This window comes from Lasioglossum baleicum, chromosome 11 (genome assembly GCF_051020765.1).
Source record: "Lasioglossum baleicum chromosome 11, iyLasBale1, whole genome shotgun sequence".
NCBI classification, from domain to species: domain Eukaryota; kingdom Metazoa; phylum Arthropoda; class Insecta; order Hymenoptera; family Halictidae; genus Lasioglossum; species Lasioglossum baleicum.
This window is the reverse complement of record NC_134939.1, coordinates 4,563,394-4,577,434: the sequence shown is the minus strand read 5'-3', so window position 1 is coordinate 4,577,434 and position 14,041 is coordinate 4,563,394. Positions and strand designations below refer to the sequence as shown.

At 38.3% G+C, this 14,041-nt stretch overlaps 3 protein-coding genes across 6 annotated transcripts in view; 1 reads left to right on the top strand and 2 right to left on the bottom strand.

Moving 5' to 3' along the window:
• LOC143213288 (uncharacterized) overlaps positions 1–2,501 on the bottom strand; it is a 331,704-nt gene extending 329,203 nt beyond the window's left edge. For all 4 annotated transcript variants that reach the window (XM_076432999.1, XM_076432997.1, XM_076432998.1 and 1 more), the window contains exon 1: positions 2,199–2,501. The gene's annotated coding sequence lies outside the window, so the exon portion shown is untranslated. The remainder of the gene's footprint in view (positions 1–2,198) is intronic.
• Positions 2,502–11,736: 9,235 nt separating this feature from the next.
• Mrpl13 (mitochondrial ribosomal protein L13) lies at positions 11,737–13,002 on the top strand. Its single transcript, XM_076433015.1, has 4 exons — positions 11,737–11,898; positions 12,009–12,132; positions 12,425–12,579; positions 12,658–13,002. Exons 1-4 carry the CDS (start codon positions 11,875–11,877, stop codon positions 12,889–12,891), a joined length of 537 nt encoding a protein of 178 aa, XP_076289130.1. The 5' UTR covers positions 11,737–11,874; the 3' UTR covers positions 12,892–13,002.
• Positions 12,978–13,944, bottom strand: Mrpl52 (mitochondrial ribosomal protein L52). Its single transcript, XM_076433016.1, has 4 exons — positions 13,786–13,944; positions 13,608–13,677; positions 13,255–13,387; positions 12,978–13,182 (listed from the first exon to the last, which is right to left on the bottom strand). Exons 1-4 carry the CDS (start codon positions 13,835–13,837, stop codon positions 13,039–13,041), a joined length of 399 nt encoding a protein of 132 aa, XP_076289131.1. The 5' UTR covers positions 13,838–13,944; the 3' UTR covers positions 12,978–13,038.
• Positions 13,945–14,041: the final 97 nt, after the last annotated feature.

Here is a 14,041-nt window from a genome sequence, read left to right as displayed (position 1 = left end):
TCATTATTATTTATTATGCGCAACATCTAGCACTAAATGTAATATCTACAGTCTGGCGTTTTTATGATATCTACACCGTATTTTCAAGCTACATAATATGTTGTTTTTTAATCACGTAAGACTGATTATATTCCTTTGCACATATTAATGAAATTTCTTACCTTTTTGTACTATTTATATATTCCTTACATAGTACATTAATATGCATCTAAAGTTTACATTAAACATTTCTATGAGGCCTCCAAAGATTTTCTAAATCGTCATGGTGTAATTTAAGAGTCCCATCAAATTTTAAGAAAACTTCTTTCTACTTTACCAAAATATGGAAAAGAGGCAATTGAAGAATCTATCTTAATAAACAGCTTTGATGAATGCTGTACAAGATTTCAAATATCTAAATCTACAATAATCCCGATTATCGTTATCATTAATGATGCTTTCGGCGCTACCGTTTCGATCATTTTTATTGAAATTGCAATCATCCACCAGATTGTTATTACTATCTTGGATAGTCAGATCTCTGCTGTTTGCTTCCAGGAAATTGTTGAATTTTTTTATGCCTTTTTTCTTATAATCCTTGAACAATTTTGTATATTTTTTGTTTTCTAGCTTGTGGAACTTAAACTGAACTAAGTTAATAAGGATTATAAGAAAAAAGGCATAACAAAATTCAACAATTTGTTGGAAGCAAACAGCAGTGATCTGACTATCCAAGATAGTAATAACAACCTGGTGGATGATTGCAATTTCAATAAAAATGATCGAAACGGTAGCGCCCAAAACATCATCAAAATCTACATTTCAAAGACATTTCCAAGTTAAAGACTTTCAAGACCTACGATCTCGTCTAAAGTCTTTTTTAGTTCCTTGTCATTTTATAATGATTGCAATAATAAAAATGATTTCATAAGAAATGATTGTATCGATATCTTGAATAGGGCACGTATTACAATAGGAGTCGCACAAAGCCTAAATAAAATCAATCTTGTCATTTTTATAAGGGAACATGTATCAGTTACTTTTAAGGCTCGGTAGAGTTTTAGCGTTAATAATTTAATACATACTCTGTTCAAAATCTTCATCACTGACTCAATATTGTAGGTCAAGGGGTTAATCAATGTGAAAGAAGTCTAACTGCTCGAAAGATTCAAAAAACAGTAAAATAGCCGATGGTGCGACGTCGTCAACTTTCCTCCTGATATTTGAAACTAATTTTCCTTAGGCCCCTATCTCCCTACACGGTAAAAGTTTGACGACTGAGTTTGCTTGAGAAATTCCTGCCGGCGAAAATACAGTTAGGTACCTCCAGACGCGGAGACGCGGGTCGAATCGACGTTAACCTTGCCCGTGCGCGTTAACCTTGCACGGCATGGCCGAATCGAGCGCGCCGCTCGCCCACGTAGCGGACATGGGCTGCGAAAGTGATGTCACAGGTTAGGCGTCGTTCGGCGTTAACGTCGCGGCGCGCCGTGACATGTACTATCTCCCGTACGCGAGAATTTCGCGAGCATGGTCGGCTGTCTGGTGTTTCCACATTACCGCGAAACCGACGAGCCTTCGATCGAAATCGGCGGCTACACCTGTAGCGTTTGGCAACGTTGCGGGTGTGGACTGCGGGCCGTGCGCGCATCCCAGTCAAAATAAAAAGGGACACGATACGGTGTGCACGCAGCTATGAGCTGCCCGAGAAACGATAATATCCGCGTGTGAAACCCGTTCTACTGACACCGAGCCTCGTCAGTCTGTCCCTTCGATATTTTCCGGATCAGTGGCCACCGTTGCCGGATACGTCATCCTACTGACAACGAGAGACGTCTGTCGTCCGGCTCGTGTCGGAGCACGCCGCGCCGCTCTCGTACTTCCGTATTTATGGTAATCCGTCGGGTAGAACTTTTACGCCGATTGTCTCTGATCTTAATCACCTGATCGATGGGATAAATCGTTGTCACATAGAGTTGACCGGTGTTCTCCTTAGATATATTTCAATGACGATGACCGGTTACACGGTCTGTCAACGAGATTAGTTGTTAATGAAACGAGTAGCTTTCTCAGAGCAAAGAAGAGACTATAACTATAACCTAAGCTTGGATGGAACGAATGACAGCTAGTTCCATGTGACAGTCGTTCGCATGAAAGCGAAAGACGCGTGGAGGATAGGTGTAACCGAACGAGAGTGGATCCCGTGCGGGATTACTCACCGAATTGACAACGGGTCCGGACTTTCTTCCGTTTGACGGGTCGGTCCGGTGAATCCACGAGATCCGAAGGGGAGGAAATCCTGTCTCACACAACCGTCACGCACTGTATTGTCAACCACGGTGTCGATATACTCTCGCGATCGAAGGAGGAAAGAATACCGGCGCGCTGCGAGAATACACGCGTGCACGTACACGTACCTCGAGTACTGCGCGATACGATATCGATGGGCCTCGGGCCGCCATGCACTGACTGTCGAGACCGCTGCCGCTTGTCTCGCGCATGTCTTCATCGAACGCGCGCGCATCTCCCATTTCGAACGACCCACGGAATGCCGGGAGATTACAGTCAACGCCATCTCTTCGTCGGACGAACAAGCTTCTAGCTACGCGGATATGTATCCGATGATATGTATTTTGTAACTCTTTGTTACCCGGTAACTCTAAAGGGGAAGCAATGACTGCGAGAATGCAGAGGCTGCCACACGGCAGGGGCAGCGCGGCATTTTACTTCTCGCAAGTTTAAAAGGCGGGAAAGATTTTCTACCATTTGCACATATTGGAAAACTTGCACATTAAACTGATTCGATTCGGCGAATTTTCGCAGTAACACCCGAGAAGGGGACTATACTTCGCGGTCTCGAATATTATTGCAGACTCGGACATTGTAAAACCAATCTTGTATTGCGCGATGAACAGTAAATTCCATCGACAAAGCTACTGTACTCAACGTAAAGATACCTCGTCTTTTACCTTACGGGCCGACAAGGCGTTCGATACGCTATACATACACATCGTGTATGTCTACTAACGCGATCGAACCACTACGTTGTGGGGGGTTAGTCCAAAAAATATACATGCTGGTGAAACGCAGTGGTACGTTCCCTGCATTTAGCGCTCACACACCATCAAATGGCTAAAGGCACACATCGCTACGTTCAGGTAAACTACAGTGTTTTCCGCCATCGTAAGTCACGCCCAACACCATGGCTTGCACCGCATTAGATGCTAATACAATGCTCACCATGGCATTGTCGTGCATACCGCCACAGGTGACGTAACTTAATACGTCTTCTTTTTGCGTACGGCATTGTCGAACGACAGCGGAAACACTTGTTCCATTGCTGGAACGGCAAACGAGTCGTGTGTTATGGCACGCCGCGGGGAGTTGACCGTAGTAACGTGCATCGTGATCTTGCGCCAAATGTTTACGGCAACCTGCCCTCGGAACGTACCAATACGTTTCTTCGCTGCGTAGTGGTCCGGTGGGCGTATGCTCCACATTTTTACGGTATCAAAAACTCTAAGGTACTATCCAAATACCATTTTATCCATAAAATATCTCCGTAATTTAATGATCGTATGCTCCGTACACGACTGGTCTTGCAATGTCGGTCATTTACTTTAATACGAGGTTGCGACTATTTATCATTTAATCTCATCTTTTAAGTTCGTTTTCCAATATGCGTGTTTAATCCCGCCTTAAGACAACGTGTTGACATTTTTCGCGACACTAACAATAAGACAATCGCGACAACAATTTTTCGCAACACTAATTCCTTACATAGATGTGGCGTTCCGCAGTCTATTAATTTATTCGCGGCATGCACTAAAAATGGCAAAGTTTACTGGCGGAGAGAACCGGTTTCTCCGCTATCACTCTTTGCCATTGTCAAAAGCGGTAGTTAAGCGAATCCTATTCTAATCAAAATGAAGTAGAGGCGGGACGAGATAGTTAGCGACTGGGTTTCCAAGCCCATAGGATCAACCCCGGATCCAAACGTAGTGACACCATCCACTTGCCTAGACGTCGTAACGCCAGGACAAATCCGCCCCTTCGCTCAAAACGTTAGTTCAACTCGCGAGTATACACTCCATGAGCTGGCCGCTTCTAGTATAGGCCGAAGCCTAGTAACGCTGACTTTAAAAGTCAGAGATGGTGCCACACGGTCATGTGCTGTGAAGTCACCCCTGCTTGAAAAGCAGGTGCGGACCTCCACTAATCTTGTCCCAGACATTCTCTACTTCAATTTCGATTTCTATAAATGCAACCCTAATTCAATCCGTCGTGATTCTCTCGCAACTCTAAGCAATCGCGAATGTCTACACCGCACCCGGCAGCCGTTTCGACTGCGACCACGTTTACGGTGGTCCGTTGCAGCTGGAGCATGGACGCCTATAATGTCGAAAGACTCGAATGCAAACCGCGATCCTTTTGTCGCGCAACGCTAATTCAACGCACAGAGATCTAAAAGGACTACTTTACATTTCGTGCAAAACAATTATGCAAAGTTTAAACTCTTATAAAATTGGTATATCTCAAATATTACTTCAAACAGGAATCAAATTGAAATGTAAGTACAAGGACTCGCAACTATTTAATTCGCAACGCTACACTCTACACAATCTATATTGAAGTTAATAGAAATCGCGAGTATCTCCGCAACGCTAACTTTGATCTCCGTTAAAAAAAACTAATGCAATACGCGTGGTTTTTTTCGCAACACAACTGCAGATCGCGGACGTGCCCATCTCCGTTGATCGTTGGGGCGCGCGGGCGGCGAGGCCTGCCCATGTAGAGAACTAACTACTTTTACTACTACTACTTCTACAGATGAGTACAGTGACAAGGTAGTAACGAAATGACTTCGCATCCGAAGATGCGAGGCCATTGTAGTTGCCCTCTTGAGCGACAGTTTGTCGGGGCCACCTCGTTATATAGCCTCTTCTTTTTCTTCGGCGGTCCACCAAACATCTGAAACCCTAAACGTGTTCGCAGTGAAAACGGTCGACGTCTTCCGAGACGAATTACAAGTTTCGAGAGAAAGCCGATCGTTCCACTGGTGCAATCGAGCAGGTGCGCAACGTTTCGAAACCCTAATCCGCGCGCGTTCGCGACCGCGTCCGCGAAAAGCTACACGAGCAGGAAGAATCGAGCACGAAGCATCAATTCGAACGTCGTTCGAGCCTCGTTCGATTTAGCTTCGAGACGAAACTTCGAGCTCTTTCAGTGACTGACTACCGTGCGAACCGCGGCCTACCCGAAAGAGAAAGCAATAGCCAGCCCCGGCCCCTACCTACTTAGAATAAACAGTCACACCAAGAAGCTACCTACCTACCTAGCCCTATATTTAAAAAATGGCAAAAGGCAAGCTCTCCAACACATTCGCAACACGATCTCCACACAGACGCCAGGATGCAATATCCTAACACCTAGAGAGAACGTCCCGGGACGCCTCCGACACCCTAACGTTCGAATCTCACGGAAGCAGACTCTAATTGCAGATATCTTTGAGATGTGTTTGTGCTATCTGGGAAGGTACGTACCAGTTTTCCTGAAATCGACTGACAATGGCAGTGATCATTGCGGGATAAATCGAAATGTAACTGCATTGAACATTGAATTAAATTATGCGTAATTCTTATTTATCTATATTGTATGTTCTCATTTATCTATATATACGTATATATTCCTATTTATTTATTATTTTATTTACCTATACATATATGTATGTATATATATTCTTATTTATTATCTTAATATTGTTATTAGTGAATTAAAAAAACTACTACAAACACACATTCCACGACGATCCATGTAACAATGTCACGGATCGACAGGAATGTGCGCTACTGAATCTAATTAAACAACCGACGCAATTCCACTGCCTAAAAACACACACACAAGTGGAAAATACGTCGGTGCATGATATTAACCATTGTCAGTCGCCACATATTGTTAAAAAACAATATTCCATGTGCCCGTTGCTCGCACCCTCCCGAGTAGCACCTGGGTACGCGAGAGGGTTCGAGCAACGAACAGGGAATCTCAATATCCTGAAAATCCTAGCTAAAAGAATCAGTTAGATTTTGTACGGGCTAATGCTCTCGTGTTCTTGCAAAATGGCTCTACTTACAATGAAAAATTTTATCTCAATTTAAAAATCAAATATTAAATTATTGGAAAGACTAACGAAAATTTAATTGTCGAGCAAAAGGACTGAGCAAAATTTTAATAAAAATATTCATCAATTGATTTATGTGTTATCAATATTTTTGGAAATATTTACAAAACCCTCGGACGACCCTTCCGACAAAACAAAATGAATATAGGTTAATTGTTTTATCTAAAGAATCTATCCGTCGCGAATCGTCTTTTTGTACGTGGTTTCTAACTTTTCCAAGCAATTCAATCTAATTTTAAGATACAAACGATTATATTGATGATAAAAAGTGACTCTAGTAATTGTACTCCAAGTTACGGAAGATTTTTATCCTTTCGGAAATTGTGGAGTTTCATTTATCGAAATTATTATATTTATAAAAACATTGAGACGTACAAAAAGACCCTACCTAGCTAGGAAACACATTACTACCCACGAGAATGCCTGGCGTTCTCACGGCCACTGTACTCGTTAAAATCTACGTAAGAAATAGAACAATAAAAAAACTGTTGTACATTGACTCACTACTTGTTGGGGGGACGAGAAGTTGCGTTAAAGTCCTGAAATCAAAAAATAAAACAAAATAGATATTAAAATCAATTCGTAAAATTTCATTGTGACATGAAAAGATTTTAATTTAAATGCATACATTGAAAAGAGAATGTTTAATAATAAAGATTAATTACGAAGATATCTCTCGGTACTTACATTCTCTCCCCCTTGAAGGAAGCACGACACGTTGCCCTCGATCTCAGCTGTCGATGTCCTCTTTGGTCATCAAGGTACTTACCAGTATCCAGGCAAAGCATCCTCAAAGAATTTGATACCTTACGGCTCTGTAACAGAAAGAATAATTTCATTTAATTTGAATCGATGGGGGGGGGGGACCGTCAGAGAATACTCAAGTTGAATATTTATTAATTTTTCATTATAGTTTGAAGAGATGATGTTTAAGAACACAGTTTAATTGGGAAGATAATGATACTCATACTCGCGCCCACTCCTTGAGAAAAGCACGATACGCTGCGTCTCGATTTCGTCTATCGAGATAATATTCTTTTCCCTCAGGCTCTGTAACAGAGAAAGGACAAAAATTCAATTAATATCAATTGATCAATCGTCAAAGAATAAATCCGAATTAATATGAAAAAAATTAATTTGAACAAAAATTAAATAAACTTGACGAAACGAATTTAAATACGATTGTTCGGTCACGACTAGGGCTGTTACTTTCCTTCGAAGGTCGAAGATTTCGAAGCTTCGAAGCTTCGATTTCAGAAACTTCGAAGTTCCGAAGTTTCGAAGTTTCGAAGATCCGCGATATTCGATGTTACCGAATTTAATAAAACTCATTAAAATTTTGTTTGCAAAGTATTATTTTTTAAGTACATTCGTGATATGATCCCGAAAATTAATAGAATGCAATCTTTTAAATTTAATTTAATTACGAAAAATCAAAACGGATAGTTCAGTGTCAGTCACCGGTGACTGAAAGTTAATATTGTAAACATTTGTGTGAATGGACCTCGGTCCGTTCATTATAAATCTTGACATGGTATGGAACTCATAAGTTACAACTTCATACGTTTCGAAGACTTTGAAATTTCGAGCACTTGGAAGACTTCGAAGCTTCGGAAAAGTTACAGCCCCAGTCACAACACAAGAGTAAATATCGCGAGAAGGCAATACGATTCACGAATAAATTTAAATCACTGAAAAATGAATAATTCCCTAATAAATAATCTTAATTCTGTCGAATGATGAAATACAGAAACCGTACGCACCTACATAAATGTTATAACAAAGGATGCGGATGACAAGTCTGAGGGAAGCTCGGAGATAACGCAACACACATCCGTTAACTTTGACTGTCGTGCTTATAATGAGCCGTGATCGGATTCTTGGGATCGCGAAGGTTGAAGGGGGCGAGTCCCACAGATGTTAGGAAATTGTTCCCGAATTGGGACCAGCTCGGCGCGGGGGTGGAGAGGCTCGTGGAACGTAGAACACGTTCCCTTCGATACAATATATTACGTCACATTCCGAGAACTGACCCACCAACCTACCTAGTTCAGATTCGCGAGAGTAACCTCCCCACTGCCGCGCCGTATTTGCGACCCTCGCGGACCCAAAGTTTCGATCGCGGTGTCATTAGTATAATGATAGTGAAAAAAATGTACACAAGTGAATTTCCGCGAGTGACCGTGTTAACGCGTCATTTGTTATCGAGACGCAATAAAGTAACCGTTCCGTGGACAGTACCGTTTTCTTGTTTCTATTCTATTCAATGTTTTCTATTTTGCTATCTATATTTCTATTCTGTCAATTTTTTGCTTGTTTATAACAAGCAAAAGGTTAGAACTCTATGTCTTTATGCCTAAGAGCTTTCGGGAGATAAACGCAACAAATGAACGTGAGGAAAATATATTTTACGATAGCGAAACTTGGTTGGTGGTTTCGTTTTTGAAATGCAATAAAAAATCAAACTGTATTGCACATTTCACTATAGCCTTTTACTATGGTGATAAATAATTCAAGTTACATATTTATTAATTTTTCATTAATTGTTTTAAAAAAAGATGATCAATGACACAGTATAATTGAAAAGATAACACTGTCCAACAAATTTCAACTTTTTTTGTGATTTCAATATACTGTTGGGTCCTTCTTATAGAGTTTTTTGCGCTGATTCCGAATCTGGTTTTAATTTTTTTCCTATACGTCCAGTTTTTGAGAAAATGGAGTTTTAAAAAAAGACATATTTTTCAACTTTAAACAAATATTGCGATGTTATTATAAAAGATATTGAATTGTTGTTTACAGCAAAAGATTCTGTAGACTTTCCCGAATACAGTGATATCCAATATTAATACATTATGATTGTTTAAACATGTTTAAACAATGATTAAAGACGGAGATGCACCACTTTTGCACCAATTTTTGCGGATATTTTCGAATTTATCTCAAAAAATAAGGGTCCAGCGAAAAATTGAACTATACCACGCGAAAGAGCAGACTTTTATCTTGAGAAACCCCCCTGTGAAGTTTGCATGGTCGACGTTTTTACCGAACCAGAAAGCAAAATATCTTCGCCCGACATGCGTTGACGCCAGTGGTGCTCTTCCACTAGCGCGGTCGTTCGTCGGGATACGGCGCGGCGCGCTGCGGTGAAACGGCGCGTGGCTATAAGCGCGCAATTATGTCAAGCTTACTTAAATGTAATATTTTATTAAATGTTATATTATTGTTATTTATTATTTATTAGTATATTTATTCTGTATAAATTATTTTATGTATTTTTTAATGTTAGTCTCTCGTTTATAGTATATTTAATACAAAAAATACCTTTTGTAACAAAAAAATAATTTATTCACACACTACACTATTACACTATTTACAATGCTAATATATATGTGTACACTATTCAGATATAATACGCTACTAAAATACATATATTATATACAGAACAACTAAAATACTATAAATAACTATAAATGTTTTTTATGAAGTTTTATACGTAGCAATGCAGATTTGAAATGCTTGACACGACTGATTTCAACAAACACAAAGCCGAAACTGAACTCTGGCATCAGTTTTCTTAAGAACCAACACGATACATATTTTGAAATAAATGACGGTCTACGGACAACGGAATACATACAATGTAAGGAAAGTCTGCAATGCGGTGACTGAAAAATTTTATTTTCAGTAATTGTAATTATGCATTTTTTAAATTATCGTTACAGACCCAGATAAAAAAGTTGTCAAAACATCATTTTTTAATATTTTGTATAATTACTACCAATTGCAATCGTAATAAATTTTTGTTTACTTATTCTCTAGCGAACTAGCCGGTCTAACATCTTAAAAGAATTCAAGTTCTTTGGACCATGCAATTTCTAGAAAGTTGTGCGATTTTTAAGGGTGTCCACTTATTATTGTCGCTGACTGTACATAAGTTAGTACTCTTTTATAATGAATGTCCAGTTGCATCGATTGATGAATTAAAAAATACCTCATTCCATTTAAAAAAGTCAAGATGACCTTGATATCTCTAAAAAATGACATAAAAACAAAAATTTTTTAGCATCGTGTCAGCCCCATTGTACCATTCAACTTTGTCTTTACCATATTTTACGTATCTTTCGAAACAACAAAGATATTTGAGGTGCAAACGTTAGGTGACTCACTCTGTAGATTTAGGTCCATGTAAAGGTTGTAAATTTTTGTAATTTCCAATAATAAAGCATAGTAATAATAAAAAATTATAATATTTATTATTCCTTGTGTGTCATTGTCCCTATCACAGTCCCTATGTCTTCACCAACTCCCCCTGCGGCGTATTAAAAAATAAAAAAATATCAATTTTCTTTTCCCTTATACGACGAGAATTTTTTTGCATAAAGACCCGTTAAGAGGGAAGAAGTAACATTCAATTTAGTTTCTATCTCTTGCAATCGATGCAGACAATTTTTATTTTGCATAAAGATCCGCAGTCTAGGAAAACTACTACAAATACTACAATAAATAAAATCTATCATTTAATTTTCCCGCCTCGAATGCGTACAAAATAAGTAAAAAGGAAGAGTTAGTGCGGCTATGTGCTGCCCTCTTACAACGGCCCGATCGTTAAACTGGGCACGATATCCCGGATTGTGGCAACGACATCATGTGCCAAGATTGTGTCCAGGGAACACTACGAGCCCTCACGCGCATTTGTGGCCTGGACACAATCAAGGATTTTGGCTGTCTGGGTTGTGTCAATGATTCTATTTATATAGAAATTCTTTCAGCTATAGCTTAGGTAGGGGCTCAGGGGATAGGCGTAAGAATAAGAACAATTTTCATATTATATACATCGTATAAGTTATTATTATTTATTATATCTTTTATTTACATTCAACATCGTCTTGACAACACCATAGGAAAAATGTTTTTAGACACTTTCCAAAATTTGTCGACATGTACTAATTAACCATAATAAAGGAACTACATACAGGGGGTCCCAAAACTCCTTCGCTTCCCGGAAATGGGAGGTTCCTGAGGTCATTTGAAGCGACATTTTCCATTTTCCTTTGCAAAAATGGCTGCCGCGGCTTTGTTTAGAAGTCATTAACGAAAAACACGGACCAATCAGAGTAATTTGTAACTCGTAGGACACGTCCTGGAGTACAATAAACAGTATACACTAAACTTACATTACTTTATCAAAATAACGAGAATGTGTATATTCCAATTTTTAGCCATTCAAAGAAGTAAATTTGTTTACAATTTGAATAATCGTAAATTAGTGTATCTAATTATGTATCTTCTGTGACGGTAAGCGTACAATCGTTTCCGAACAATTTATTATACATCTGTTGTACATTTACTGTTTCATAATATACTCTCTGTTCATAAAAAAAAAAATAAGTTTCTCCAACACTTTTTCAATGGCGCTATAAGATACGGCTGGATACGGCCAATAAAGCTCTAGAGTGCTCTAGAGTAGGCTGTGGACGTGTCTATACGTCTATATGGTCTAAGGTTAACCATGTTCAGAGGTATGGAACATCTTCAGTATTGCCAATTTAAAGAACAACGTGAGTTGTTGATGGTAAACATTTGGTAAACATTGTAAACATTCGTATACAACTTCAGAACTTAACCTGAACATTAGAATTTAGAATGGCCAATACAATTTAAATATTCACATTGATATATCTATTGTTGTTGATTATTTAATATTGTTCGTAATGTCTCTACTTCGTAAAGGCCAGGTTTGATTTTTTCAGCTATTATTTATAGTATATTAATATTCACGTTATTCGATCATTTACGTAAACTGACTATGCTCATCGAATGTTATTGAAAATTTTTCAATTTTTAGCAATGGGGCACTTTTTCGCGCATTTGGCACATGTACGATGCAGCTTGGCAAGATCCATTTCTAAGCGCCGCCGTAATTGTAAAGTATCTCAAGGGGCTGTACAAACCAATATATCATCCTATGAGTGAGTATTCTGCTTTTAAAAATATAGTACAGTAGGACCTCGATTAACCGGATCCCGATTATAAACAAATATGCGTTTGAATATGATTATGTTATGAAGGGAAATAAATTTTCAAAAATAAAAAATTTATTTTGGAATATAATGTACATTTTAATTATTTCCTCGGGTCTCGATTATCCATCAGGCCTTAACTTATGCAAACTGTTTGTCTCTCGATCAAGCCAGTTAATCGAGGTTCTACTGTATTACATTGTATATAGTATTAAATTGTTACTTATTCATTTTCATATAGATAACTGTGGCGACCATGTAATAGTAATCAACAGTAAACAGATCGCTCTGCGTGGAGACGAATGGCAAAAGCGTGTATACTTCCACCATACAGGATACCATGGAGGCGCAACATGGACGCTTGCATGGGAATTGCATAGCAAAGATCCAACAATGGTAACTAACCATTCGATTCTTCTATACATCGATTAATACAGTTAAGATGAAGTAATAGCGTTCTTCTTCGATCTACAGATCATGAAAAAAGCAGTTTACTCTGCCATGAAAGGAAATTTACAAAGAAGATACACTATGGACAGATTACACATTTTCCCAGATTCTAAAGTACCTGAAGACATGCTTGAAAATGTCAGCAATCAAATCGAACAAGTGAGAACTGTTCCAGTAAGATTGGATCATATACCGCAAGAGCAGATAGACAAGTTCCCGAGACTCATAAAATTGCCAATGGACTATCAGCTTAAATAAACAAATAAATGTACATAGGTTAAATATCTTTATACTCGATGCTGTTGCATTTGTACAGTCGAGCAGCGAATGAACTGACTTAGAAATAAATTATGAACATTATAAAGGAAATTTATTTACTTATATACACAATTGGATAGAGATATATTAATTGTCTGTTATCAACAGCTGCCCTTTTGGTTTTAACTTGCTAGCTAGTATCTGCCGTTTCTTTTCTTCCTTCTCCTCTAACAATCTCGCGTGCTTCGCAACTGCATTATCAATTTCAGTAACATACTTGTGAACTCTTTTCTGCGAATATAATATTTTGTTGATGTTGCTGGTATCCTTCATTCAAACGTAAAATTTAATCAAAATGCGTACCATGTATTCTTGATGTTTCCTTATGCGCCTCAATTGATTTGCTCCGTACGGAGTAGGTCTATTGTCTTTGTAAGAAAAATCTGGCAGACTAACCAGAGGACCACAGCAGTTTGGATTTGTGGGTAAAGCTTTCCTGCAATTAGTATTATTGTATAATTAATAGACTTTATGCATTTATGACAGAAACGAGTAGGTGTAATTTGAAATAGCAAGGACATTAAAAAAATTTAAATATACTATTATATTGTTCTCAGCCTGTTGAGTATATCAAGAAAAAAGTTACTTTCTATTTCACTCTAATTTGTCGCAATTCAAGTGGACAATTTTTATTATTATTTTTTAGAATTACGTACTTCTTTCTCCATTCCTGCAACAAACATTTCGCCGGAGATGTGTGAAAACCATTAACAATGCACGCCAAATCTGTAAAATCGAGAAATGTAACCATTTGTAAAAACAAATTGTCTATGATTATTTTAATGAAACGTTAACCCCGGAAAATAATTTTTATACAAGAAAAATTGATCTGACTTGTATTGCGACCAACGCGCAGCAATGCCATCACTTTTGTTGTTGTTGCCATTGTATTTACAACCAATGGTTCGAATATCCAAAATCTTCATTTACAATTTACTGAATTTACTTTACAACATTGAACCATAGAATAGATATAGATCGTCAAAACCTTAAATATAAGTCTAAGGTATCAGTCGTCTTTTCGTTTCTGATTGGCAAGGAATGCAGCCAATAGGAAAGGCTAGCAACTCTGACAAAAAATATAAAAAAT

What these genes read in the sequence shown, in the direction of transcription:
- Mrpl52 (XM_076433016.1), bottom strand. Translation starts at nt 13,837, where the DNA reads ATGGCAACAACAACAAAAGTGATGGCATTGCTGCGCGTTGGTCGCAAT. An exon ending in TTGCAGGAATGGAGAAAGAA is followed by an intron (nt 13,388 to 13,607) that starts GTACGTAATTCT and finishes TACTAATTGCAG; the next exon opens with GAAAGCTTTACCCACAAATC. An exon ending in GGAAACATCAAGAATACATG is followed by an intron (nt 13,183 to 13,254) that starts GTACGCATTTTG and finishes TTATATTCGCAG; the next exon opens with AAAAGAGTTCACAAGTATGT.
- Mrpl13 (XM_076433015.1), top strand. Translation starts at nt 11,875, where the DNA reads ATGTCTCTACTTCGTAAAGGCCAG. An exon ending in ACCAATATATCATCCTATGA is followed by an intron (nt 12,133 to 12,424) that starts GTGAGTATTCTG and finishes ATTTTCATATAG; the next exon opens with ATAACTGTGGCGACCATGTA. An exon ending in ATAGCAAAGATCCAACAATG is followed by an intron (nt 12,580 to 12,657) that starts GTAACTAACCAT and finishes TTCGATCTACAG; the next exon opens with ATCATGAAAAAAGCAGTTTA.